General features: G+C 42.6%; 2 protein-coding genes across 5 annotated transcripts in view; one reads left to right on the forward strand and one right to left on the reverse strand.

Moving 5' to 3' along the window:
• LOC127194016 (3-alpha-hydroxysteroid dehydrogenase) overlaps positions 1 to 26,742 on the forward strand; it is a 1,235,587-nt gene that overhangs the window by 286,847 nt on the left and 921,998 nt on the right. The gene's annotated exons all lie outside the window — the stretch shown is intronic.
• On the reverse strand, positions 6,247 to 24,136 carry Rbm17 (RNA binding motif protein 17). Its single transcript, XM_051151410.1, has 11 exons — positions 23,974 to 24,136; positions 22,044 to 22,160; positions 20,631 to 20,797; positions 19,437 to 19,534; positions 15,980 to 16,036; positions 13,435 to 13,576; positions 10,922 to 11,085; positions 9,581 to 9,654; positions 8,571 to 8,669; positions 7,211 to 7,283; positions 6,247 to 7,105 (listed from the first exon to the last, which is right to left on the reverse strand). Exons 1-11 carry the CDS (start codon positions 24,094 to 24,096, stop codon positions 7,002 to 7,004), a joined length of 1,218 nt encoding a protein of 405 aa, XP_051007367.1. The 5' UTR covers positions 24,097 to 24,136; the 3' UTR covers positions 6,247 to 7,001.

The following is a 26,742-nucleotide window of genomic DNA, read 5'->3' on the forward strand; positions in this document are numbered from 1 at the left end:
AACAGTCTTTTGTTGAGCATAAGCAGGGCTTGGAAGCTGCAGGCCCAGGGAAGGGCGGGTGGGGAGGGAAAGTGGGTCATTTCTCTTAGCCTGAGGTGAATTTCTCTTTCCCCAATATACAATATACCACAAAGAAAAGGGGAGGTTGAGGGCCCACCCTGATTGGTAACAAACCCCAACCAACCAGCAGCAGTTTGTGCTCATGCACCAAGTTGGGGCCTGTATCAGCAGTTAAACAGCCACAAGTGTAGAGAAACAGGGGACACAATCCTCATGCCAGAGAGGTCAGACACATTTGGACCAATAGGTCATCAGGACTGGGAACTTGAACAGATCTCCCATTATGTCAGTCAGTGGGTTTGCAGTCTGCGGCCCTCCTGGCACGGAGTCTGTATCCCTCGTCATCAAGCTGACTGCTGCTTTGCCTTCCTCCCTGTCTTTTGGTTCTTTAGTTGACAGGGGAAAAGGACTTGACTATACAAACCTAAGGCACCTACACACAAAATATTTCTCTAATCTTTCCCTGTCTCCAATTAAAACAAATTTTAGGTTATGTCACTGGTAAGGCTCACAGCTCCACAGCACACAGGAAGTTGCCTAAGTTTTAAAACACAAAACAAAAACCAAAACCCAGGGTCTTGGCTGGCCTGGAACTCAAGGAGATCCTCCTGCCTCTGCTCCTGAGTGCTGGGATTAAATGCCACCATACCCAACCTGAGCTCCTTTCAGAGGCCTCCATGCAGGTAAGTGGCCTGGACAAAGACATGTGTTTCAGAATGAGGCAAATATGAAGACAAGTTAAGTGTACTGAATTAGAAAGGTCTCCAAGAGAGAGTAAAACCACCTGACAGAGCCGGGCGTGGTGGACCACGCCTTTAATCCTAGCACTTGGGAGGCATTACATAAGTAACGACCTCACAGGTTGCTAGGTAGACTGGGGCAATATGCTAACACTCACACTTTTGTTGATAAAGTTGTATTGCGACACAGCCGCCTTCCCCAGTTTGTTTAAGACTGTGCCTGTCAGATCTCTGTGAGTTCGAGGCCAGCCTGGTCTACAAAGCGAGTCTAGAACAGCCAAGATTACACAGAGAAACCCTGTCTCGAAAAAGCCAAAACCAAACCAAACCAAACCCAAAACAACAAAAACACCTGACAGGATAAGGGAGTCAGTTATGTTTCTTTAAGATGAGTATTATGGGATGTTAAAGGCTTTCAATGTACATCTCTAAGAAGTCACCTCCCTTCCATCCAATTTGGTCCAAAGAATGTATTATTTATTGGTTTTTCTGAGACAGAGGTCTTTCTACATAGCTGAGGCTGCCCTGGAACTCACTATGTAGACCAGGCTGGCTTCAAACTCAAGAGATCTGCCTGCTTCTGTCTGACAAGCAAATTTTTTAAAAAAGCTTTAGGTGTATGAATGTTTTGCCTACATGCACATATGTGCACTTATGTGCACTACATGTATACTTGTTGCCTGTGTAGATCAATAAAGGGTACTGTATTACCTAGAACTGAGGTTACATGTGGCTATGAGCCACTGTGTAGGTGCCATTGGCAACTGAAACTGGGACCTCTGCAAGAGCAACAAGAATTCTTTTTTTTTTTTTTTTTTACAATTTATGTATTATGTTTACAGTGTTCTAAGATTATAGATTGTTGTGAGTCACCATGCGGTGCTGGGAATTGAACTCAGGACCTTTGGAAGAGCAGTCAGTGCTCTTAACCTCTGAGCCATCTCTCCAGTCCACACGTATTCTTAACCATTGTGCCACCTCTCCAACTCAAGAATGTAAGTTATAACAAGGTTTGAAAGAAGTGAAAGGTTTTGGATGGTGGGAAAGAGATGGGGGTACCAAGGGGACACCAGGCAGATTGTTGGGAATAAGGTTGCTGGAGATAAGGAATTTATTAAAGAGCTACTAATCAGTGGGGCATGGTGGTACACGCCTTTAATCCCAGTGCTTAGGAGGCTAAGGCAACCAGAGCTACAGAGTGAGATCCTGTCTCAAATAAATAAAAGTTAGTAACACCTAGGACAGACAGATAGGCAAGAGCATAGGAGCCCTCTGAGGAAAGGAGTCAGGGCCCCAAGGAAGAAGTAGGTGTTACGGCACAAGCCTGCAGACAGGCTGATTCTCTGAAGGAGGCAGGGGTTGGGGAGGATGTGTGACCAACACCCACTTGGACTCAGGAGGGTATGCCTGTGGTATCTGTGAAGGGGGAAAGGATGCTGCAGGTATGGCCTGAGCAGTAGCTACAGTCTAACACTACACACTTGGGGAAAGTAAAACATTTTCCAAGTAAAAATTAGTGAGATGGATTCATGTGGAGCATCATGTAGGTCCAAGAGCAGGGAGTGCTATGAACCTAAGTTTAGATACCATTTTGTTCCCAAGTAAACAGAACCCACTGTCCTTGATATCCTAGACGGCGGCTCTATGGGAAGGCATCATCTGACTCCAAATGAGCAGTTTATTTATTGCCTTTCACAAGACATCTTAGAAAACACATTGTCTCTGTTGTGGGTCATGAAGTCTCCTGCTTTTCTCTGCCTATGGACCTACTGGGACTTTCTACTGGGTGTCTTGAGTGCCTAATTTGATGTTTTGCTGTCTGCAACTTACCTATCTACTCTTTACATTGGTTTAGTACAGACTCAACAAACTCAATCATTCAAAAAGGTCAGCTCTCACAGATCATTTTCTGACTGAACAAGTTAACTTGGTCTGCTGCTAGGGATTACCTTCTCTTTTCTTGAGTCAGTGTTGTCTCTGGATTCTTCTTTGGGTTGTAGTGGATTGAAGCAGGAATGGAAATGAAGGACTGAGTGCAGACTCGTCTTCTGAGACATACGTACGGGATACAGTGGGGATGCTAGGAAAATTCCTACGTTTCTCAGAAGTACAAGATGAATCTCTCCAAATTAGAGTTTATCTGAAAGCTTAAAAAGAAAAAGCGTACCCAAGTGCAAGGCATGATGTGTAGAGTTAATGAGGGGTTGAAGTCCACTATGCCACAAGACCTCCTTTTGTAAGGAGCACTAGATAAACAAGTGCACGCAGTGGAAAGGGGTGAACGGCAACACAAAGAGCAACAGGACAGAGGTCACACCTCAAGGAGGGAGTGGCTAAGAGCATTAATCACCATAAACTGTCTAAAGTCAATGGGCATTAGACATGGTTCATACAAATTTTCAACAGCAAATCAGGGGGCCTAGTAGAAGAGAGTTAATTTGTAATCAAATTCAATAGAAGAGGCAATAAAAACAAAGACACAGAGGCAGGGAACAGATGACTCCGAGAAGGCAGGGTAAGACAAGACACTAAAAAGAGCTGAAGTCAAGGGTTTTCCCCTAAATGGGTTCTGCTAATACGGGATGAGACTTGAGTATGTTTATATAGCTGTAGTGAAAAGAGATGAACCACACTGCCTAACAATCACAGTCCTAAAAAACTAGGTTTTTTGCTAACTGCCAAGAACCAGAAATCATCAAAATGTCAACAGGTGAGTACAGTGCAGGTTACAGAAAGGAATACTGGTCATGATAAATCAGCTCTGGACATGAAAACGAACCTGTTAGCCCAGAGGCAGGAGGATCAGGAGTTCAAAGCCAGCCTGCGTTATAGCAAACCCTCTCACAAACACGCTATCAAGCCATAAAAGATATGGATAAATATTTACAAGCAAACAGAAACTCATCACATAGTCCAGGCTGTTCTCAAATGCAGTGATGGGATTACTGACATGTGCCCTGACACTTCAATGCTAAGTAAAAGTAGCCAGTCTTGGGGAGAGAGGGAGAGGAAGGTATATGCTGTATGATTCATATTGTATGACACCCTGGAAAATACAAAACTATTAATGGTAAACAAAACCATTACCAGGACAGAAATGGGGTTGGGTTTGAAAAAAAGAGTAGGTAAAGTCAAGACGTTTTTAGGACAGTGAAACGGTTCTGTTTATCACAGGAGCACACAGGACTGAACAGTACCCACTAAAGTCTCACAGCACAACCAAAGCACTTTAGTGTGAGTCAACGAAGATTGGGGAATCCCAGGGTGACATGCAAATGTTAGTGTTTTACACATGGGGAAAGACAGCCACACCAGATAACCAGCTGGCACCCTAACCTTATATTCCAACCTCCAGAACCATGGGGGGTGGAGGGGAGAAATCCTTTACAAATTGTTTAAACAGTTCATTTCCACTTTCAGGTAAGGCAATTAATCAGTGAGCAGATTTGAACCCTGCAGTCTGAATTCAACACACAATATATTTTCATTTTCCAAACTGTTCTGAACTCCAGAGTAAAGGAACAGTTTGGTCAAATGTTTTACCAAATAACTGAGGTTACCAGATTTTCAGTGTAGGAAAGGCAAGTCCTTACCAATCTCATCTTTCAGGATTTGCCATCTGAAATTCTGTCAATCACTAAATTACAAGTCAAAGCAAGGGTAGACTCCTTAGAGCTTTTCCCAGCTGGAGTCCTAAGCTAAGGAACGGGAAGATTCCAAGTGCTCACCCCTGACATAATGTGCAAAGCAAGCAGGAAGACCAGCCTCTCTTTTTGCGGAGTGAAAGAAAATTCCCTGAACTCAGGAAGGGTTTTCAAAAGATTATGAACACGAGAGCAAGAATGGCAAATGTTGTTTTTCGAGACAGTTTCTCTGTGTAGCCTTGGCTCTTCTCGACTTGCTTTGTAGACCAGGCTGGCCTCGAACTCAGATACCTGCCTGCCTCTGCCTCCCAGAGCAATGGGATTACAGGAATGTGCTACTATGCCCACTGGTGTACACACATTTTATCAAGCCATTTGCTGATAAACACCTAACAGAGGAACCCTGTCTCATAAAAAGAAAACGAAACAAAACAAGAATGGTAAATGTAGGGACAGTGAGATGGCTCACTGAGTGAGGGGCACTTACTACTGATCCTGATTTTGATTCTTGGTACTCACATGGTAGAATGGAGAAACAACTCCTCTAAATTGTTCTATTGCCTCCACTCTCGTGCTGCGGCAGGTACATGTACCCACCCCCTAAAGAAATGCAAAGTAAAGAGTAACAAATGTGCCTCATACTAAGCTTTACTAGGTGTAATGTCCTGCCTTTTGTTAACTAGTAATTTTAAAATCATTCCACTATCAGAAATTCACAATGCCCTCTGCGGAGTATAGGTCCCTAACCGCAATCTGGGCTACTGGGAGCCGAGGAACTAGAAACTCAAGGCCATTTTTGGCTACAAAATAAGTTCAAGAATAGCCAAGGTTCAAGTACCTAAGTACCGGTCTTAAAAACAACAAAATCAAGCCAGGCATGGTGGCGCACAACTGTAATCCCAACACTCTGGGAGGCAGACACAGGCACATCTCTGTGAGTTCGAGTCCTGCCTGGTCTGCAAAGTGAGTCCAGGACAGCCAGGGCTACACAGAGAACCCTGTCTCAAAAAACAACATAAAACAAAAACCCACCCAGCAAATAGTTTAACAAAAATCCACACACAAAGAATGTACTCGATAATGCAATTAAGGATGATTTATGCACTTACTAAGAGACTAGGGGAAAGTTCATTAAATTATGCCATACTAATAAAAAGAACTTCTTACATCAAAAACATCCTTTAGTTGCTGATGCCAGGAAAAGCCACTTAGTACAAAGGACCAATATTGTAAGGTATAAGGCGGCAAGCATTCAAGACTGGAGCTGGGAGATGGTGGCACACTTTTAACTCCAGCACTAAAGGCAGAAGCAAGCAGAGTTCCTGGCCAGCCAGGGCTACACAGAGAGACCCTGTCTCAAACACACAAAAAAAGACAGGAACTTTTACCTTCCATGCATTAGAGACAACACACAGAACTAGCCATCATTCAACAGCTAGGTACTTGGACATTTGCAGCTACTTACATTAATATTCATATGCCTGATTCCACAGGTAAAGCTGGCATAAATTTCACAGCTGCCTACTATCTTACAAAATGTCCCAAATACAGAATTCTTTACTTACACAGTACGTACATTGATTAAAAAAAAGTCATCTTAATGGAGTTTTATTATTTTTTATACATTCTTTTTGTTTGTTTTTTCAAGTCACAGTTTCTCTGTGTAGCCTTAGCTGACCTGCACTCACTTTGTAGACCAGGCTGGCCTCAAACTCGGAGATCTGCCTGTGTCTGCCTCCACAAGTGCTGGGATTACAGGCGTGCACTGCACTAAATTTCCCACAATTCCAGAATTAATTAGTTGGCAATATAGTTTAAGTAGATAACAAGGCTGAATTCTGTGAATTTGAAGACTACATGTATTAGAATTAACAGTTTCAGACTTTGTCAGTATACACAACTCCAGGGAGGAGCCCGTCACCCCCAAATAGCTGGGCACACACTTATAAAGCCCTTTCTAGGTTTTAGTTAGCCTGGTGTTTCTGATGCATCCTGTAACAATATCTATACCCATTTACTCCACAAAGCCAACACAAACCCTCTAGTCCGGCTTAGCTTAAACAGCAAATAACTCAACCCAGCAGGTCACATGACTCTGGGTTCCTCCACTCTAACTCAGGCCAAGTGCTTTTCCTTCTTGAGAAGGCAGGCATTTACACCTCTAGCACACCGCCAACACGACTTTATTATACAACGTACAGAGCTACAGCTCCGTGACTTGAAGGCTTTATTAAGGAAGGAGGAAAAGGGTGATTTAATACAAACTCCATTCTAAGCCTTTCTAGATCTTTTCGTGCCAAGACACACAGCATGGCATGAAATCCCAGCAGAAACAACACAGACAGTAGTGAGAAAACAACCAGAGAGGCACACACATTTTTTTGAAGGATTTTTTTTATACTATATTAAAAAACCACAAAATAAAAAAGGGATCCATCAACATATATCTTAGAAGTCCATCCAAGAGTCTGTGTCCAACAACCGTGGAGGCTGATGCCTGTTTCATTGCTCAGTCTGCAGCTCACGTAAGGATCAAGGAGGCGACTTTAGGTTACAGTCAAACTTGTTCTGCCAGATCCAAGACCCTGAATTTATCCAAATTGTAGAAACATGCTTTAACTACCCGTCCACCAAAATACCTCCCATTCAGATCAACAACAGCTAAAAAGCAAACAAAAAGACAATCAGTTAATACAGGTGTCTTAGAAGACATCAAAACAAACAGTAACTTTAATATTTGTTAAATTCCTTAATAGTACAGCATACCTTTAATTGCTGATTCAACTCTCTCAAATTCTAAAAATATTCGTACTGCTTCATCATCAGGGGCACCAGGAATCTGGAATGGTAAGGAGCGTAGGAGTGAAGCCATGTCTGTGCACATACTCTAATTACATTCACGATTACTTATGTATGCATGTATGTATGTGCGTGTACACACACACACGACAAAAGTGGCCAACCATGAAGGAAATAAACAAACTGCTCATATAAAAAATGTACTAATGTTTTTGAGGGTACTGTGCTGGGGCTGGGAACACATAACTAAAGCTAGGCAATGCAGTCTTTGATTGCCTGGCGGAAGTGCCCATAGCAACAAGTGTGCAATCAAGTGACTATACAGTCAGCAAACAGGAACAGGCAGCAGCAGCAATGAAGGCAGAAAGCAGCTACACACCGATACTCTGGGCGTCTTCGCAAGGGTCTGCATTTCAACTACCTTTGTTTAGCTGTCCGTGCCTTCCACAATATGGCTTCATGCCACAACTCCACAAGTAATTCCTCAAGGAATCCAGCTCAGTCTAAATACCCTTCCTCTGCCACTTCCCATACCATATTCAAAGCTCAGCTCACATGTGACACTGTCATAAGGTCTTCCCTGTTTGTTTATGCTGATGCTCTCCTCCAGATCTGTCTCACAGGCAACACTATAGGTCTACTATTTTATACTTCCTGCTTATTAAGTGCTGTCTCTCCAACGGAACATACCCCTGAAAACACAAACGTTTCTGCTATCTTAAATGTTCTCAATACAGAATGGGCTCCTTGAGAGAGGCACTAAGTACTTGCACAATGATGTAATAAAACATTTGTATTATATTACCAAGTAAAATCTACTTTTGTTTTTACATTTAAAATTAATATATAGCACCAGGTATGGTGGCACATGCCTGTAATCCCAACACTCAGGGAGGCAGAGGCAGGCGGATCTCTGTAAGTTCCAGACCAGCCTGGTTTACAAAGTGAATCCAGGACAGCCAGGGCTACAGAGAAACCCTGTCTTGAAAAACAAAAACAAAACAACAAAAACCCTAACACATAGCTGGGAGCGGCAATGCACGCCTTTAATCCCAGCACTTGGGAGGCAGAGGCAGGCGGATTGCTGTGATTTCAAGGTCAACCTGGTCTACATAGAGAGTTCAGGACAGCCACAGCTACACAGAGACCCTGTCTCAAACAAAACAAAACAATGACAAAAAACAACCAAAAAACCCAACCAAACAAAAACCTGACATATCTGAGAAGTGTAACTAAGACAATGTTACTGGATCAATGCCAGTGTTACTTGGGGGGGGGGGGGTATAATCTGCCCTTTAAAAGTTGTATCAAAAGAAAATCTTCCTACCTCAAATATCACACATTTTCCAACTTTGCCATATTTTTCACATTCTTCCTTGGTTTCAACTTCCAAGTCTTCATCAACCTCTCCTGCACCGACCATGTTCTATACAAGGAGATACAATTCAGTACCAAGCATCACTTACAAATGCGTGAGGTGTCAGTATCTTTTTCTCTCCCTCAACCCCGCCAGTACTAGACCCTTGCACATGCTAGGAAGTGCACCAACACTGATTACATCTCAGATGTGGAATATGTTCTAATCCCAAGATACAGTGGAAAACTGCCCCTAAAGTACTCAATGCTGGCATTTCTGTAAACATACAGGAAGCTTTGAAGAGGGTTACAAGTGGATCTGTGCACAAAACAATACCTAAGAGGATGTTTCTGAAATTTCCAACTAATTGGTCAATGTAACACTTTATTGACAGAATAACCTAAAACTCATCTGTAAGGATCTACCCCTACCCAAAGTATTATTTGCAAAAGTATCGTTTTTAGTAGTCTTTTTAAAAAAATTATTGATTTTAAGCTGGGCGGTGGTGGCACACGCCTTTAATCCCAGTACCCGGGAGGCAGAGGCAAGTGGGTCACTGTGAGTTTGAGGCCAGCCTGGTCTACAAATCGAGTCTAGGACAGCCACACAGAGAAACCCTGTCTCGAAAAAACAAAACAAAACAAAACAACAATGACAAAAAATTATTGATTTTTATATGCATGGGCATTTTGCTTGAATGTATGTCTGTGTACCAAGTGAATGCCTGGTGCCCCAGGCCAGAAAAGGACGGATCCCTGGACTGGAGTTATGGACAGATAGATGTGAACTGTCATGTGGGTGCTGTGAAACTAACCCAGGTCCTCTGAAGAGCATCCCATGCTCTTAAAACACTGAGCCACTGGCCCCGCCTATATTTTCAGTGTTCTTAACTTTTAGGATGTCAGTGGGACTTTGTGAAAGCCTGAAGAGACAGGTTGGGGTGACACAGAATCAAGGGAAAGGTTTCTTTTACTTCTTACCCTCAGCAGGACCACTTTCGTAGGGCACTTAAGTATTTCAGTTAATGGATTTGAATCTGACTTCTTGGATGCATCTGTATCAAAACATATCAGACACTACAATGGTTAGTTTTAACTGTCACAATTACATTTAGACACTCTAGAACCACCAAGAAAGGCCTCTGAGAATGTCTGTGAGATATTAGCTTAGTTACCATTTGTGGGCCTAGACTACACCAGGCTGGGGAAAGTAAACTAAGAACCAGCTGGCATGCATTAATTTACTGCTCTTCACTCCCAGCTGCATGTTATATGACAAGCAGCTCCCAGTCCCGCTGCTCTGATTGCCCCAGCGTTTTGACTGTCACCTGAAATTGAGCCAAGTAAAGCCTTCCTCTCAGGAGTTGTTCTAAGACAGAAGTGTTATGGAACTGAGCCCCATTACATGACTAATTGAAATACAATAGCAAGCTCATTGTTTGTGTCCTAGAGTCATCTGAAAAAGCATCTATACAACCAGTCCCTGCAATAAAAACAGATTTTTCTTTGATACATATTTTTATGGTATTTCTGAAAGTTTCTAGCTTCCAGCATTCCCCACCATCTTTTTCTCATTTCATTTCCTGAAGGGCTGGCAGAGCATACAGTGTATAACATTTACTGATGACCCTTGTCCGGGAGTTTCAGATGCTGGTCCAGACAAGTAACTGTCTAGCCTCTAGCTAAGTTGACTTTAGATACTACTGGAAAGGGGAGTAACTGTTGTTTTCCTGTTGGCACTTAGGCAACTGGCTTACTGCGAGGCTGTGCACCAACAGGGAGGGCTGCCAGTTGAGCTGTGATCGTATTTTAGGGAAGGGAATTCAGATAAGCTGGCTTACAATTAAACCATTATTTTTCCTACTTAAAAGGTTAAGATATGCTTCATTCCTCTTTTCTGTACATACAGAACAGGTTATAAAAATCAAATGACAATAAAATAGCAACTAGGCACTCACTACAAAGCAACCACTAGACCCCATCAAATGAATGATCAGTAAGTGAACCACAAGGTACAACTGCACTGCTGAAAGGGCAAAAAACCCCGAGAAGACTCACTGAGGATGTGGACAACACAGATACAATCAGTAGATATTTTATCAAGCTATGAAGATTCTTTGCCTAATAAGAGTAGCTGGGAAACTTTGCTCCCACAAGCATATTCCATCTGTCTTGGTTCTGAAAATAAAGGTGAGTCTCAGGGCTTCCTTGGTTTCACAAGAAAGAAAAAGAAAACATATCATAACTAGAAATCACCTCTTCCAGAAAGGAGGGTGCACCTCCCCTCTGGGCTTAAGGACCCACAGCACTCTGTGAACTTACCCTGAGCCTCGCCCTTCTCCGTCGCGTCACCCACAATGATCTTGCCACCCCGCTTGCTGGTCTTCTCCACTGACAATGCAGTACTCAGCCCTTGCTCGTGCTTCCCCAGTCCCTGGCCTTCCCGGAAGCCATACTTCTGCATGATCTTATGAGCCACTGTGCCACTAGGAGAAAAGGAAAGGGATCCTTATCGTTGATGCATTGACACTAAAACACCCTGGATCTATGAAGCCACAAACAGTGTAAGTCCCAATGGGGACACATACTAGTTTTGGCTTCTAGAAGGAAGCTATGAGGATGCCCAGAATAGAAGAAATATAAAAAGCTGATAACAGCTGGACAGTGGTGGCACATCCCTTTAATCCCAGCACCTGGGCGGCGGAGGGAGGTGGGCCTCTGAGTTCTACTGAGTGAGTTCCAGCACTACCAAAGCTATATAGAGAAACCCTGTGTCGAACCCACCCACCCCAGCCCCGAATGCTGATAACTGCAACCCAAAATAGCCTGACTTTATCTCTGTGGGGAATGACAGCTTCTTCTTTGTTGTTTTGGTTTTCAAGATAAGGTTTTCCTGTGCAGTCCTGGAACTGGCTCTGTAGACCAGGCTGGTCTTAAACTCATAGAGATTCACCTTTCTCTGCCTCCCAAGTGCTGGGACTAAAGGCTTCTGGCACCACTGCTCAGAGAATGACAGCTTCTTTGATGACACCTTTGTTGTTTAAAAAAAAAGTACCTCTGTGAGCTCTCTATCTGCAGTGCTACCTGGCTTATGACTAGTTGGAAATGGTGGCCTATCAAACTCTAAGATAGTGAAGACTGTTATTTTTCTGTTGGCACACAAGAAACTACAGCGAAAGAACGTTTGAAAGCATCTACTCAACAGTCAAGGCCGTTATTAGATAGCTAGCTTAAGCTAATTGCAAAGCAAGAAAGCATCTGAAATATGTTTCTCTCTCCAGGTGTAAGGGCACAAACGGAACTGGATCCTTGGTCTGCTGCTTCCTGCAAGAGGGCAGCAGTTCCCTCCTGGTGTCCAAGGGTGCCCCGCGACACCACCTGCTTGGCTTTGGATCACAAAGCCCAGCTTCCACTAGAGCTGTACCTGCTTATGTTCTATAATTCCTTTCAGATTTTCTTTTGAACAAACTATTCCAGGGCAAAGCAAACTACTAAAAGACTAAACTATACCATGTTGGATCTTTCTTAAGTACAAGTTAAAAATCCAAGTTTTGTTTAAAATGAAAATCAAACAAAGCAACTTTTGTTTTGTTTCTTTTTTTTTTTTCTTCAAGACAGGGTTTCTCTGTGTAACAGCCCTGGCTGTCCTGGACTGGCTTTATAGACCAGGCTGCTCTCAAACTCAAGAGATCTGCCAGCCTCTGCCTCCTGAGTGCTAGGATTAAAGGCGTGCGCTATGCACTGAGACTGGACACTTTACTGCACTAACATCTGCACTGCTAACTGTGGTCTGCATTAGCAGCCTGTGTGACTAGTGTGAATGAAGAAAGGCTTCCTGCTGTGCACCAGGCCAGCTATCTACGCCAGCTCTTTCATTGCTCTTTCCTGAGGGCCCTCAGAACCTAGACGGTTACACACTCCACGGCCACTCACCTGCTGCCTTACTAGCAGCATTGTTTAATGGCATGGAACAAAGCATTTAGGGCAATGCCACTTGAGCAGCCTTTCACAGCATCAGAGCAAAGATAAAATGTAGTGGCACACACCTGCAACCCCACCCTCAGCACTCCCAAGACTGAGGTTGGTGGCAGGAGAACAGGGAGTCTGCAGCTGACCTGGGCTATCGGGAGATACTATCTCAGAACAAACAAACAAAACCCACCCATCTTACTCAAATGTCAATCTTACTGTCTCAGAACAAACAAACAAAACCCACCAGCCTTACTCAAATGCCAATCTTAAAATTGATTTTCTTCCATACTACGACAAACACGCGTCTATAGTGTTAGAATGACAAGAGGGGTTTTTTGTTTTGTGGAGGAGTGATTAGGGACAGAGCCCAGGACTTGCGCCTGGCAGACACCGAGCCTCATCCCCAGCCTAAGCAATGTCTTAACCCAAAGGTGTAAGACTCAGGAGAACCCAGCCCTCGCCCTGTACAGATAACCCGAACCACCTCTACTCGCATGGTACGTAATTATCAGAAACTTCTCCATGTAAAGAACTGTGTCTAAGTCATCCATGACTTGCACTAGAAGCTGCTTTGTATAAATCCCCAGTGGCTGGAAAGCACTCAGCATGATTTGAACACTAATACTTTATAGAGCAACATGTGACACCGAGTGGCTTCACTGCCAAATGAGTTCTACCTATGGAAAAAAACGGCAAGCCCTTCACACAGTCTCAGTCTCACTGTGTAGCCCAGGCTAGCCTGAAAATCAGAATCCTCTGCCTCCACCTTCAAAGCGCTGGGACTCCCGGACTGGCCACCCAACCTCTAAGTCTCAAGCCACTACAATGTTTTTCTTAGCCAAACAGGACACTTGACGCATTACCCCATGTTAGCAAGGAAGGAGTTGCTGGGGCCGGTTGGAGATCTTGGTCGATCCGGCTCCTCATACACTGGGGGAGGAATAGCAGCTTTGGAAGACTGTGATCGAGGTCTTGAGTCCTCTTCATAAGGAAAGTCTCGGGGTACTGTTGGAGAAAAGTAAAGCAGGCTCACACAGCGCTACCCAACACCAGAGGCTTCCCTAGCTTCAACTATCAGCCTTCAACTGACTCAACCCACATATTTTTTTTAGAAGATTTATTTATTATTATGTATGCAGTACTCTGCCTTCATGTACACCTGCACACCAGAAGAGGGCATTAGATCACATTATAGATGGTTATGAACCACCATGTGGTTGCTGGAAATTGAACTCAGGACCTTTGGAAGAACCACTTAACCACTGAGCCATCTCTCCAGCCCAACCTACATATTTTTAATGTTCTTTTTTTTTTCCTGAAAAACAGTCTCTTTCAGCAGTCTTCACAGCCAGCATAAATTGTTCTGAGATTTTTTTTTTTTAAGATTTCATTAATTTAACTTACGTGTTTGCCTGAGTATATGCATGGGCAGGTGGCTGATGCCTCTGGGAAGCAGTAACACTCTTAACTGATGAGCCATCCATCTCTCCACTCCCGGTATTTTTAACAATATTTAAAAACCAGAAGTGGAAGAGAACTCTTAGTTCTCAAATCCTGCCAAGTGTCCTTTCTCCATGCTAGTGAAACGCTGCTCACCCCTTTAAAGCACTCACTTAAATGACAATCAGCTTGACTAAGGCTTCTGTGTGCTCCACGGAGATGCAGCCTAACTCCCCAGACTCCCACAGCTCTAGGCTCTGACTTATCTAGCTGCACAGACCATAAAAAAATCTGAGGCAGGACTACATCTAGTTGCTTTTTAACCCAGTTGCACATTAGCATTAACAGGAAGCTTTTAAGATAGCAGATGCATGGGCCCTCTGTCAGAAACTGGTTTTAATTGGAATGTATTGTTTATCAGGTGTTTTATTTGTCTGAATGATATATATTTAATCATATTCTTAAGTCATCTTCTTTTAAAACATAATAAATACCATAATGCATATTAAAGACTATTAGGGCAGGAATAGTGGCTCAGTGGTTAAGAGCATGGTTGCCCTGGTTGGGTTCCCAGCACTACATGGTGCTCACAACCTTTACAATTCCAGTTCCAGGGGATACAAGGCCCTATTCTAACTTCCACAGGTACCAGGTATGATGCAGGCAAAACACTCATACACACAGAATTAGAATAAATAATATTTTTAAAAGATTATTGACAGCATTTACTGTTATTAGTTTGACTTCTGGTTTATGTAATGAGTGGTTTTGCCTGCATGTATTCCTATGTACAGTGTGCATGCTTGTCTGATGCCCATGAAGGACGGAAGGTGTCAGATTCCCTGGAACTGCAGTTACAGATGGCTGTTGGCCACTAATGTGGGTGTTGGGAGTTGAGCCTGGGTCTTCTATAGGCCCAGCCACTTAACTTTATGCATGGCTCAACACAAAACATAGAACACAGACAACCACATGCCTAGACTTCAGAAGAACTCCAGCAGAGCCAGCAGTGGGCAGGCATGACTTAAAATACAAGTAGACAGACACTACTCAACAACAAAAACTAGTGAGAAATTTTTTAACCAAGAAAGGCCCTTTTGTGAAAGGTCACAAAATACAACAGACTCTAAAAGTCTTGAGTTACAAAATCTGTTACCTAGTTCAGATTTTTGAGACAGGCAAAACACTCACTCATACACATAAAATTAGAATAAATATATTTTAAGAGCTCATTAATTCGTTTCATTTATTTTATTTTGTTTTATGTGTATGGGTGTTTTGCCAGCATGTATCCCTAGAGCACAAGCGAGCCTGGGCACTCACTATACAGTCTTGACTTTGAGTCCTTCCTGCCCTTGTCCTTCATGCTGCTTAAGGGGCTTGAGCAACTATTGCTTTTATTAACTTCAAATGAACCTAACACAAACATGAAATCTTAATGAAAATAACAGCAAATATCAATTTATCTTCCCATATAAAAATCTCCACTTCAGGCTGGGTACTTAATTCCAGCACTCAGAAGGCAGAAGCAGGGAGATGTCTGAGTTCAAGGCCAGCCTGGTCTACAAAGTGAGTACCAGGACAGCCAAGGCTACTCAGAGAAATCCTGTCTCCACCCCACCCCACCCCCCAAATATCTCTGTACTTCTCAGCCTGGTATCAAAAAGTCCCAAGTGTAGGGTGAGGCATGGCGATACATGCTTTTCATGCCAGCACTCAAGAAGACCCTGCAGGTCAACATAGTTCCAGGCCAGCCAGTACCAGAGTTGAAACCTTGTTACAAAACAAACAAAACAAAGCAAAGCATGCCAAGTGCAGCCAGTAGCAAGGGCCACTGTGACTTCAGGGGTGAGAACCAAGCTGGTTTGCTCTAAACTCAGGAAACTATAGAGTCAAGGTTAGGATCTCCACTGTTCATAAATATCTATATGAAAATAAGACAATAAAAGAAGAAAAAAATGTACATACATTCCTTGTCTTTCTCTACAAGAGAAGTAGGTGGGGCGATGGCAGCTCCTCCCATACCTATGAAAACACAAGGATTTGATTAAAGGATAGCACAATTACAAGGACTGCTACTTGCCCATCTGTTGTATCTCTATAAGAAAAAAACCCACACCACTTTATTAACCCTTAAAGCAATATACAAGTAATTACATAGTTAAAGCTGATATCAAAATGTAAAAAAGCAGAGGCTCACTAGCTCCTTCCTACCCCTAAACAAGTAGCTATTAACAAGTGACGGCTTCTGGCAAGAGTGTTGTCCCCTGGCCCCCTTAACCTTGGCTGTCCTGGAACTCACTCTGTAGACCAGGCTGGCCTCGAATTCAGATGGGCTGACACCCAAGAGTGTATGGATAGCATACATTGGACTTGAGGGCTTTTGTTTTTAAAGGAGGGCATGCCAAAGTTGGAAGAGGGTAGAGAAGCAGGGGTTAGTCTGGGAGGAGCAAAAACGACCAAACACATGTACATGCATGTATGAGACTCTCAAAGAATGAACGTATGTTAGAAAGTGTAGACAATACCACACAAAATTATTTTTTCATAGAAGGCATTTAAGGTCAACAGTACATTTTAAAAAGAAAGCAAATTCCATAGAATTAGCCACCTTCTTGGCACCTGTGTATCTATGGCCTTATCCTGGCTTCATAAACCTTTAAAAGTGTTAACAGCTTCTGTTTCCAATTGAGAAACAATCAGAGAATAAATGTGAAGAAATGAAATAAACTGAGCTCCCTGTGATGACAAAGCCACTAACCGCCCCCCCCCCCCCCGCACCCCCCCACCTGCTTGTGTCTCCTGGACAATGTAGACACAGACTGAAAGAAAAGACAACGAGGACGCTGTGACTAGAGACTAAGGAATTCTTCATTATATGAATCATAAAACACAGTGTCCTGTCCACACCTCTAGATCAGCGCTCGCTGAGATCTGGGAGGACTGTGACTTCCAGCACTAGAAACAGACCCGTCTCAAGCCCCCACCCAGATGTACTGTGCCTTCATCAGTTAAATAGCAAGACTGACAAGCACCAACTGAGGCAGGGGACAAAGCCATGAAGAGACTAAGGTCAGCAGTAGAGAGGGGCATTATGACTAACAGGCTGGGGACATAAACTAACAAGAAATGTGAACCTAAATACAACCTTAAATTTCTTAAATAAATAAATACAAGTATAATTTTTGTTTTGTTTTGTTTTTCGAGACAGGATTTCTCTGTGTAGCCCTGGCTGTCCTACACTCGCCTGTAGACCAGGCTGGCCTCAAACTCAGAGATCCACCTGCCTTTGCCTCCCGTATGCTGGGATTAAAGGCGTGAGCCACCATGCCTGGCCCTTAAGATGTGTGTGTGTGTGTGTGTGTGTGTGTGTGTGTGTGTGTGTGTGTGTGTGTGTGTGTGTGTGTGTGTTTTAAGGTTTTTCGAGACAGGGTTTTTCTGTGTATCCTTGGCTGCCTTGGAGTGCTGGGATTAAAGGCATGCACCACTACGCCCTGCCTAAGAGATATTTCTAATAGACATAAAAAAAAAAAAAATCACTTTCTGTTTTATTTGTCCAGCCTGGCCTTGAGCCCAAGCTCCTGGGTCCACTTAAAAAGTGCTGGGATTATAGGCATGCACCACTGTGCCCACCGATGAGAGTCTAATTTATAAATTAAGCATCGCAAGAGAATGACAATTACTGGTATATTAACAATTATAACAATTTACCAATAAGAGCTCTGTAAATGTGGTTCCTCTCAGAATATTCTATTGGACAATTCCATATTTTCAGACTTCAGTAGACTATGGGCAACTAAAACCTTGAAAAATTTAAAGCCATTGAGAGAAGGTGGGGTTACTGTGCACATGTTATTTCTCTGTTAGCTACAAGTTCAAATGCAAAGGTTCTCACCAGAAGTTGCATAGTTCCAGATATTATTTAAGGGAGAAAATTTTCTTAATATTCAGAAATTACACCTTACAAAAACAGCAGTCGCATTATAGGCTAGGAAGATAAAAGACCTAAGTATTCAACACAGAAAACATGTTAATAAAAACCTAATAGTGGTTGATACTGCATATCAAGTGTACACCACCACCAGACACATGGTGCATTCATAACCATCAGCATTACTCTAAGTAAGAAAAGCAGCTGAAGTGTGGTGGGGTGTGCCTGTAATCTTAGCACTCAGGGTGGTGGTGGGTTTAAGGTATGACTGGGTTACAGTTTCAGGGATCTATAGTAGGACTGTCTCAGACATCACTATTACCAACTCCACCACCAAACTACAGAACTACATACACACACACGCGCGCGTGCACACACACGAAGCCCAATACAACTCCATTTAACTCACACATCCATCTAAATACTAAGATTTTTAAATCATCAACTTGTTCTTTTTCCACTTAGCTATTTTTTAAAATTTAAATTATACCCTACAACAGGCTTCAGCATTTATCTAGGAAGATAACTCCTGTCATAAAACAGAAGTAGATATATAGAAGTTACTAAGTATCATGACACATAATCTTTAGGTCTTGTGTTCAAGACAACAAATTACAACGAGGGCTTCAAGCAAATAAAAATCAAGGTAAGACCTAAAGTGGGCCTATACTATCCAGAATGTTCTGAGCCCCAAGATGCTCAGAGCTGAAGGTCTCGGATGCAACAGCAGCACCTGACAGGAGCAGACAAGTAGAGGACTGTGCTAAGCCAGTCAACTACAGTCCCAGCAAGCACACCACCATGAAGCCAAAAGATTATTCTGTTCTTTCAAGTGCCATTAGCTACTGCTTATACCTGCTGCTAAGAACTTATTTTCAACACAACTAACCCTCTCTCACAGAACTGTAGAGAGAAGGAGCAGCCCAAAGCCCCCAGTGCAGATTTTGATCTCCCTGCAGGTGACCACTCAAAGAAGCAAGATGGACTCTCAAATCCAGTCAGGTTAGACAAATGTGCTCTGGACATAGTGTCTCCATCTCCACCCAGTGATGAGTTAGTGACAAATGTGCTCTGGACATAGTGTCTCCATCTCCACCCAGTGATGAGCGAAAACACTTGGGTTTGAAAACAGGCAAAAGGTGACCATGCCTCAAGGAAAGGTGCAGGAGTAGAACTAATGCTATTTTCAAAACATGGAGCACAGGGGCTCCATAGTGTAGTGGTTATCACCTCTGCTTTACAAGCTGAAGGTCCTCGGTTCAAACTACAAAATGTGGAGCAGATGTCTCGAAGTGTTTATAAAGTTCAGAGCAGGGTATATATGCAAACAACATAAGCCAAAGCTGCTCTCAGGGACCGGTGGGAACCTAGAGCATCCCCCGAAGGCCCAGTTACCCAAAACCAATGCAAAACACACTATGTCTCAAATGAAAGGAAAAGCAAAGCCTGGGTAGCGCTGAGTCTGGAGCGCACTTATCTGTGCTTGTGCCTTACTTCTTTTCCTCCGCTCTCGCTCGTAATCTTCATCTTCATCAGAATCTGGGTCTGGCCGTCTTGAAAACCCACTGGCTTCATGCCTGTCTTTACGCCTCCTGTAATGACAAAGTAATGGATGTTCATCACAGGTGAACTAGTACAGAACATGAAGTTTAATTCAGTGTAACTTCCTCTTGGTAAAATAAAAAGAAAAACATTCTTTGAGTATATATTGTTTATATATATGCTGGGATGGACACAACAGAAGAATGCAAAAGCAAAAGTGAACAAATGTGACAGATACATGGCTGTAATCTACAGGGAAAAAAATTGACTGCTATTTATTTATTTATTTTTGGTTTTCCGAGACAGTTTCTCTGTGTAATAGCCGTAGCTGTCCTTGAACTCTTGGTACACCCGGCTGGCCTTGAACTCACAGCAATCCGCCTGCCTCTGCCTCCGAGTGCTGTGATAAGAGGCATGTGCCACCACACCTGGCCCTAATTTTTTATTTTAAGGTGTATAATTTCAAGGACTGGGAGGGGAAGAGGAAAGAAACATTGTAGCTGGAATGAAAAAATATAAGAGAAGAATAAATTCAAATTTAAAAATCAAGAAATAAATTATATTACCTATAGTTTTAAGAAGTGAATGAAAATTGCATATAATTTCACTTGGTTCAAAAATAGGAAAGAAAGCCAGGCATAGAGGTATATGCCTTTGATCCCAGCACTCTGGAGGTAGAGGTAAGCAGATCTCTGAATTCAAGGCCAGCCTGGTTTACAGAGTGATTCAGGACAGCCAGAGCTACAGAGAAATTGTCTTAAAAGCAAAAAACAAAACAAAAAATTGCAAAAGAATAGCATTAAAATACTGTAAACAGTTGTGACTCTAGCAGTCATGACCCTGGAAAACTTCTCAGCATAGGTCTCTGTTGTGTTTTGTTTTTCAGACAGGGCTGCCTTTGAACACTGTGTATGTATGATTATTTTTGTAATTCATGCAAAGTCCATACTTCAGCTTTTCAGAATCTATAAACAAATTTTCTCAAGTGTGCTATCACAATAGGACGGAACAATTACAAATTCTTAAAAGTAAGTCAACTGTTAATTTAAACCATAATCCCAGGCCTAGAAACAACATTACCATTCACTCATATTCTAATCCACGCAAATTCCAAGACATTTATTCCCAAATCAAGATGACGCTTACTTTTCTCTTTCTTCTATTTCCTTCTGTCTTTCCAGCTCCCGCTGCCTCTGTCGCTCTTCTCTCTGGCGTTTCACAACTTTCTCATAATCATTAGGAAACATAGGATCATATTCATCAGCTAAGGGGATCAGAACTTCCCCAGCAGAAAAGCCACTGGGCACAGGGTCCTGAGGAAGAGAAACATCCAAGTGAGTCCCATCTATTTCCCAACTGCGTGGACAACCGCCTAGGAGGCCTCACCTCACCAGGTAGCAGCATAGCCTCACAATTAAGCAAAAGCTTATTTACAGAAAAGCAATGACAAACTTAAAGACTAAACTCATGAACACAGTATCTCTTAAATGAGGTTTAAACTACCACAGCCATCATTTGAATAACGTCTATAGAAAAATACATGTGACAATTTCCCAGACGTCCCTTGTTCCCCTGTATTTCACAGGGCCACAAACTGGACACATGGCCACAGATGACTTGAACAACTTCCAAGCCTCCTGCTTCCCTGGAACGCTGCCCTATAATTGACATGCAGCACCATGCCCAGCTTTTTATTTTTAACATCTTTCTCTAATATAGGCCATTAATAGATAATCAGAATCAGCCATATAGTTTACGTTAGAAGAATTAAGTTACAGGTAACACATACAAAGCAATATACACCGGAACCATTAAAAATGACCTTACAGGGGCAACTAACTGCACAAACTGCTCTCCCCAGGACCCAAGTTTGAATTCCATCAACCACATGGTGGCTAACAACTGTCTCCAACTCCAGTCCTAGGAGATGCATCCCCACAGGCAACAGGCATATGTGGTACACTGAAACATGCAGACAAAACACTCCTACACATAAAATATTTTTAAATGACCACACAGTTCCATATTTTTGGCAAAGATGGATGGACGTTCACTAAAAGCAAACTAGAGAGCAGGAGGCAAAGAACTCATACAAGAAAGATGTTCTAAAATTGTCAGTTCTTAACGCCTGGAGGGTCTGACTGAAAAGCTATCTGCTTTCCTTTTTGCTCATCTTTTACTCCTGATGTTTCTACAATGAGCTATTTTAGGTAATAAAGTAAAACTTGAGCTGAAAATAACACTAGCTTTCAGTGGCCTACTGAAGAGACCTGTGTGGGGGGATGGGGATGGTTGGTGGTTAAAAGTGCATTCTGCTCTACCAGAGGACCAGAGTTCAGTTCTTAGCACCCATACCAGGTAGTTCACAAATGCCTAACTCCAGCCCCAAGAGATCTAATGTCCCCTGCTGGCTTACATGGGTGCACACATGCACATATGTGCACACACGCACATATGTGCACACACACAAAGGAAAATAAAGTGAGTCTTATAAAGAACATACATGTAACTAAAGGAAAGTGGAAAATGCTTCAAAGCCACAAGTGTGTGCAGGCTTACCTTCAGCCCAGCGGCTACATGAGGTGGTGTGTCTACGATCTGCCGGTCATCCGAGGAGCCTCCTCGCTTTAGGTCGATGACTGGTGCAAGGACTGTACTTTGTTTTGTCCGTTGGCTCTGACATCATAAACAAGAAAAGTACACCAAAGTTCCAGATTAAAATTCATGCAATTTGCAACAAAGACACCTTTTCTGGTCTCAGCCCTTGACGGTGATAAAGTCAAACTCTTAAACAGTAACAGCCTTCAACACATCAGTGTTACGCGTTTTCTTAGGAAGGGTCTTCTAACCCAGGCTGCTCTCCAGCACTCTACACAGCCGATGAGCCTGGACTCCTGATCCTTCCTTCACATGGCTGAGTGGTGGCTCATCACCAGACCTAGCTTATACACAGGGGATTTAACACAGGACTTCCTGAAAACAAGACAGACACTACCAAATGAGCTACATCTTCATCCTTTTTTCGATCTTTTCTTCCTTCACTTTTCTATAAAGATTACAGTAAATGTAACCATTTTATACACCTAGCCTTCAACTCAGAGAACCACTTCTCTGCCTCCAAAGTGTAAGCCCTACTCTACTTCTTTTAGCATGACCTTACCCTAATCAATTAAAAATTATTTATTTGTGTACTTGGGTACGTATGCACATATCTATTGGTATGTAAGTACCACAGCGCCTGTGAGGAGGTCAGAGGGCAGCCTTAGGGGCTGGGGTCTCTCCTTCCACCATAGAGGCTCAAGGGATCAAACTCAGGCCATCAGGATGATTCACTGACCCATCTTACCACCCTCAAAGTGCATCTGAAATAGCTGGGTCCCACCCTCCACCCCCCTACCCACCCCAGACAGGGTTTCTCTGTGTGGCTTTGGCTGTCCTGGACTAGCTTTGTAGACCAGGCTGGCCTTGAACTCACGGTGATCCGCCTGCCTCTGCCTCCCAAGTGCTGTCTCAAAAAAACTAAAAAACAAAAACAAAACAAAAAAACTCATGCCAGAAGGTCAGCACAGTCCATTTATTAAAAGTAATATTCCATTTTGACTGATTAAAATCTGTATGTAATCTCAAGAGAACTGTTAACAGCTGACATTAAAATATCCGAATAGCTGAGAGTAGTGGTGCACACCTTTGATCCCAGCACTGGGGAGGCAGAAGGAGATGGATCCCTGAGGCATAAATCTAAGAGACTGAAGTAGAGAGTCACCAAAAGCCTAGATTTCATAAGAAACTATTAATTTCTTGCTCCTAAGTATTTTTTTTTTTAAACTAACCTTATTGTTCATATACACACACAAATGTGATTTGAAGAAAAAAAAAAACCTAGTGTGACCCAGAAATTATAGTAGTTTTTAATGCACGTATTTCTTAAGACTTTCTCAATTCTATTTTGTATAAACTGGCTTAAAAAGTATTAGCGGCCAGCAGGATGGTGAAGGCTTTTAATACCAGCACTTGGGAAGCAGAGACAGGAAGAGATCTGTAAGAGGCCAGCCTGGTCTACACAGTGAGGGCTACACAGAGAAACCCTGTCACACACACAAACAAGCTACTAAAATATATTAGTATGTGTTAGTTGCATGTAATACCAGGTTTTATGACACAAAAAGATACAGTAAACATCATTTCCACTTAAGGTTTATACAAAAGCAAGATCATTTTGTTCCCTAAGATCACTACTAGTCCAATCTGAGGGATAAAGGACACAAGCTCTAAAACCTAGGGAACATCAAACAATAAGCAAAATATTCTCATTCCTAGAATGTACTAGACATTTTAGTGAAGAAGCATCCAGTTCAATCACACCTTCCACAGTTTTAAATATTGTGGTGGTGCATGCCTTTAGTCCCAGCACTTGGGAGGCAGCAGCAGGTGGATTTCTATGAATTTGAGGCCAGCCTGGTCTACACTCTTGTTCCGGGCCTGTTCTTACCTTTGCTTGAGTGAGAGCTGCCTTCTTCACCTGGAGCTGGGACTGCAGAAGCTTGAAGTTTTTGGACCAGCCTTCAGTTTTTGAGTCGCTGGTCTCCACTCCCAGGTCGTCATACAGGGACATCTTCCTTTTGAATCAATGCTGAAAGACCAGCAAGGACAGAGACTAAATACTGTAAAACGAAGACAAGTTTTGGACGTCTACTAAAATAGCTGCAACATGGACCCCAGCTGTCACAAACGCAGGGTTCTTTCTAACATGCAAAATCACACCCATGCACTATTTTAAACACAGTCCTCTTAGCCAGGTGTGGTGGTGCACACCTTTAATCCCAGCACTCAGGAGGCAGAGGCAGGCAGATCAGTGTGACTTCCAGGCCAGCCTGGTCTACAAAGTGAGTCTAGGTCAGCCAAGGTTATACAGAGAAACCCTGTCTCAAAAACAAAACAAACAAACAAAAATAGTCCTCTAGAATTAGTTTTTCTTTTAAGACTGGTGGTGAACTCATCACAATGATGAGGTTGGCTCTGACTTTGTGATTCTCTTTCCTATGCCTCCTAAGTCGTGGGATATGCACTACGTCCAGCCTAGAACTGATTTCTCAATCTAAAGGACTGTGGTGAAGTGATTCATGAGTAAAACCCTTCAGTTCTAGAACAGATAATGAGGTAAGATGGAAACTCTCCCTTTGGGGCATTACTAACTAAAGATCCTATTTTAAAACCATTCGTCTCAGTGGCAGAGAGTAGAAGTCTTGTAAGGCTGGCCTTTTATAAAAACGACATGTAAACCAGGTGTAGGGCCCGTGCTTGTTATCTCCACATGTGGGAAGTGGACACAGGAGGACACACGAGGTCACCTAAGCTACACAAGTAGTTTGAGGTTAGCCCAGGACATGAGACCCTAATTAAACTACAAGTATTCACGGGGAGAAAAGGTGGTAAAAATGATTCTGTGGTTTTATAAAACACGACTATTGAGGGATGGGCTGTCTCTTAAATACTCTTGTTTATCAACACTGACCTGTGGGCTTCAGATGGAGCTCAGGTGGTAGAGTGCAGAGCACACATGCAGCCCTAGGTTTGATTCCCAGCACTTAAAAGGTGGAGGCAGGAGGATCCGACATGCATAGTCATCCTTGACTAAATAGTTAGTTCTAGGCCAGCTTGGGTTACACAAAATCCTGTCTCAACATTTTTTTTTCCTTAAAAAAGGCAAAAAGTTGAGCAATTTTGAGCATACTTACCACCTGCCTTTAGGCTGCGTTTTATTGCTGTGACAAACACCATGCCGCAAACTTGGGAGGGGAGGGCTTATTTGGCTTACATGTCCCATCACAGTCCATCACTGAGGGAAGTCAGCAGGACAGAAACGGAAGCTGAGACCATGGCTTGCTCTGCTTGCTTCCCTATACAGTGCAGGACCACCTGCAATGCGGTGGAACCTTCAACACCAGCCTGGCCCATCCACATCTATCTTACAAGAAAATGCAGACTCGCCTCCAGGCAAATATGATGGAGGCAGCTTCTCCATTAAGTTTCTCTCTTGCCAGATGACTCGATCAAGTGCCAAGTTGTCAAAAAATGAAAACAACAACAGCACTCACCAGCACACAGCACAGAAGTGCACACGTACAAATGCCTAAAGTAGGGTCACTGTGCTACGTTTGTTGTTACCACAGGTAGCCTCACCAGGAGGCTAAGGCACACGAGTTCCAAGTCAGCCTATGCAGTGTAGAAATTTAAAAATTAAAATTAAAGAGGCAACTAACACTAGCAAACAGTGGTATACCACCTTATGCAAAAGTGTTAACTCTGACAGATGTATTTTCATAAGTCTTATGGTTAAAGATAAAATCAAACATTGTAGAGGATCTCAGCATCCAACAGAGCTCTTTCATCTGAAAATTCCTATTTAATATAACACATCAAACTCCGATCCTCTTCCCCCCAAATGCTGGGATAAAAGGTATGTACCACCACTCAAGGCTAATGCAATCTTCAGTACTAAATTAATGTTCTGTGAGATTATACGTCTGTGATTTCATTTCACTTCTAAATTAAACAATTCCGTGTGAGCTCACTAGCTCTCCATTGTCTTTAAAAACCTTAAAAAAAAAAAAAAAAAAAAAAAAACACTTTAAGAATTAGAAACCCATGTCACCTCTCCAGCACTTGTTAGTTTTCTATAAAAATCACTTTCACATCTCAGTAGATAAGGAAGAATGTTGTTTTAGTGTTCTGGTTTTCTCCGTCCTTTACATTCACAGAACTGGGTCGTCACATTAAAAGTACGCTTGTCACCTTGGCATAAATACACTGACTTACTTTAATTATACTATAAGTTCCTGTGAATTAACTCATCATCTCAAACAGAAGACAGGAGCTGAACAGGAAGCCACACTCAAGTCACTCTTGGCTCCTCAAGCCACTCATGTGATTTTCCCTAAATGCTGTTCTAATACTTCCTTGGTTTTTACCTTAAATAATTTTGCATACAAAGGATCTATTCCTCTTGAGGTGTATATTTACGTAGCCACATTTTGCTACTCTGTGGTTCGTCTTTCCCACTCTTTATCACCCCACCACTAGACAGGAGAGAAAGAAGGATAGAGGGGAGATAGGTAGAGAGCTCTGAATCTAATTTATTTCTTCTTTGAACAAGACTACTAAGAAACTACTACCAACCCTCCTGAATAACCAACAACCACAACCTACCCATGGGACTCTAGGATTTATACATCCTTTGAAAAATTCCCAGAATTCCAAA

Source organism: Acomys russatus, chromosome 9, assembly GCF_903995435.1.
Source record: "Acomys russatus chromosome 9, mAcoRus1.1, whole genome shotgun sequence".
Classification (NCBI taxonomy): domain Eukaryota; kingdom Metazoa; phylum Chordata; class Mammalia; order Rodentia; family Muridae; genus Acomys; species Acomys russatus.

Coding starts and splice junctions, on each gene's coding strand:
- Rbm17 (XM_051151410.1), bottom strand. CDS start 24,096: ATGTCCCTGTATGACGACCTGGGAGTGGAGACCAGCGACTCAAAAACT. Junction 8,670..9,580: donor CGAAAGTGGTCCTGCTGAGG/GTAAGAAGTAAA, acceptor CTCCTTGTATAG/AACATGGTCGGTGCAGGAGA. Junction 7,106..7,210: donor AGTTGAATCAGCAATTAAAG/GTATGCTGTACT, acceptor TTTGCTTTTTAG/CTGTTGTTGATCTGAATGGG.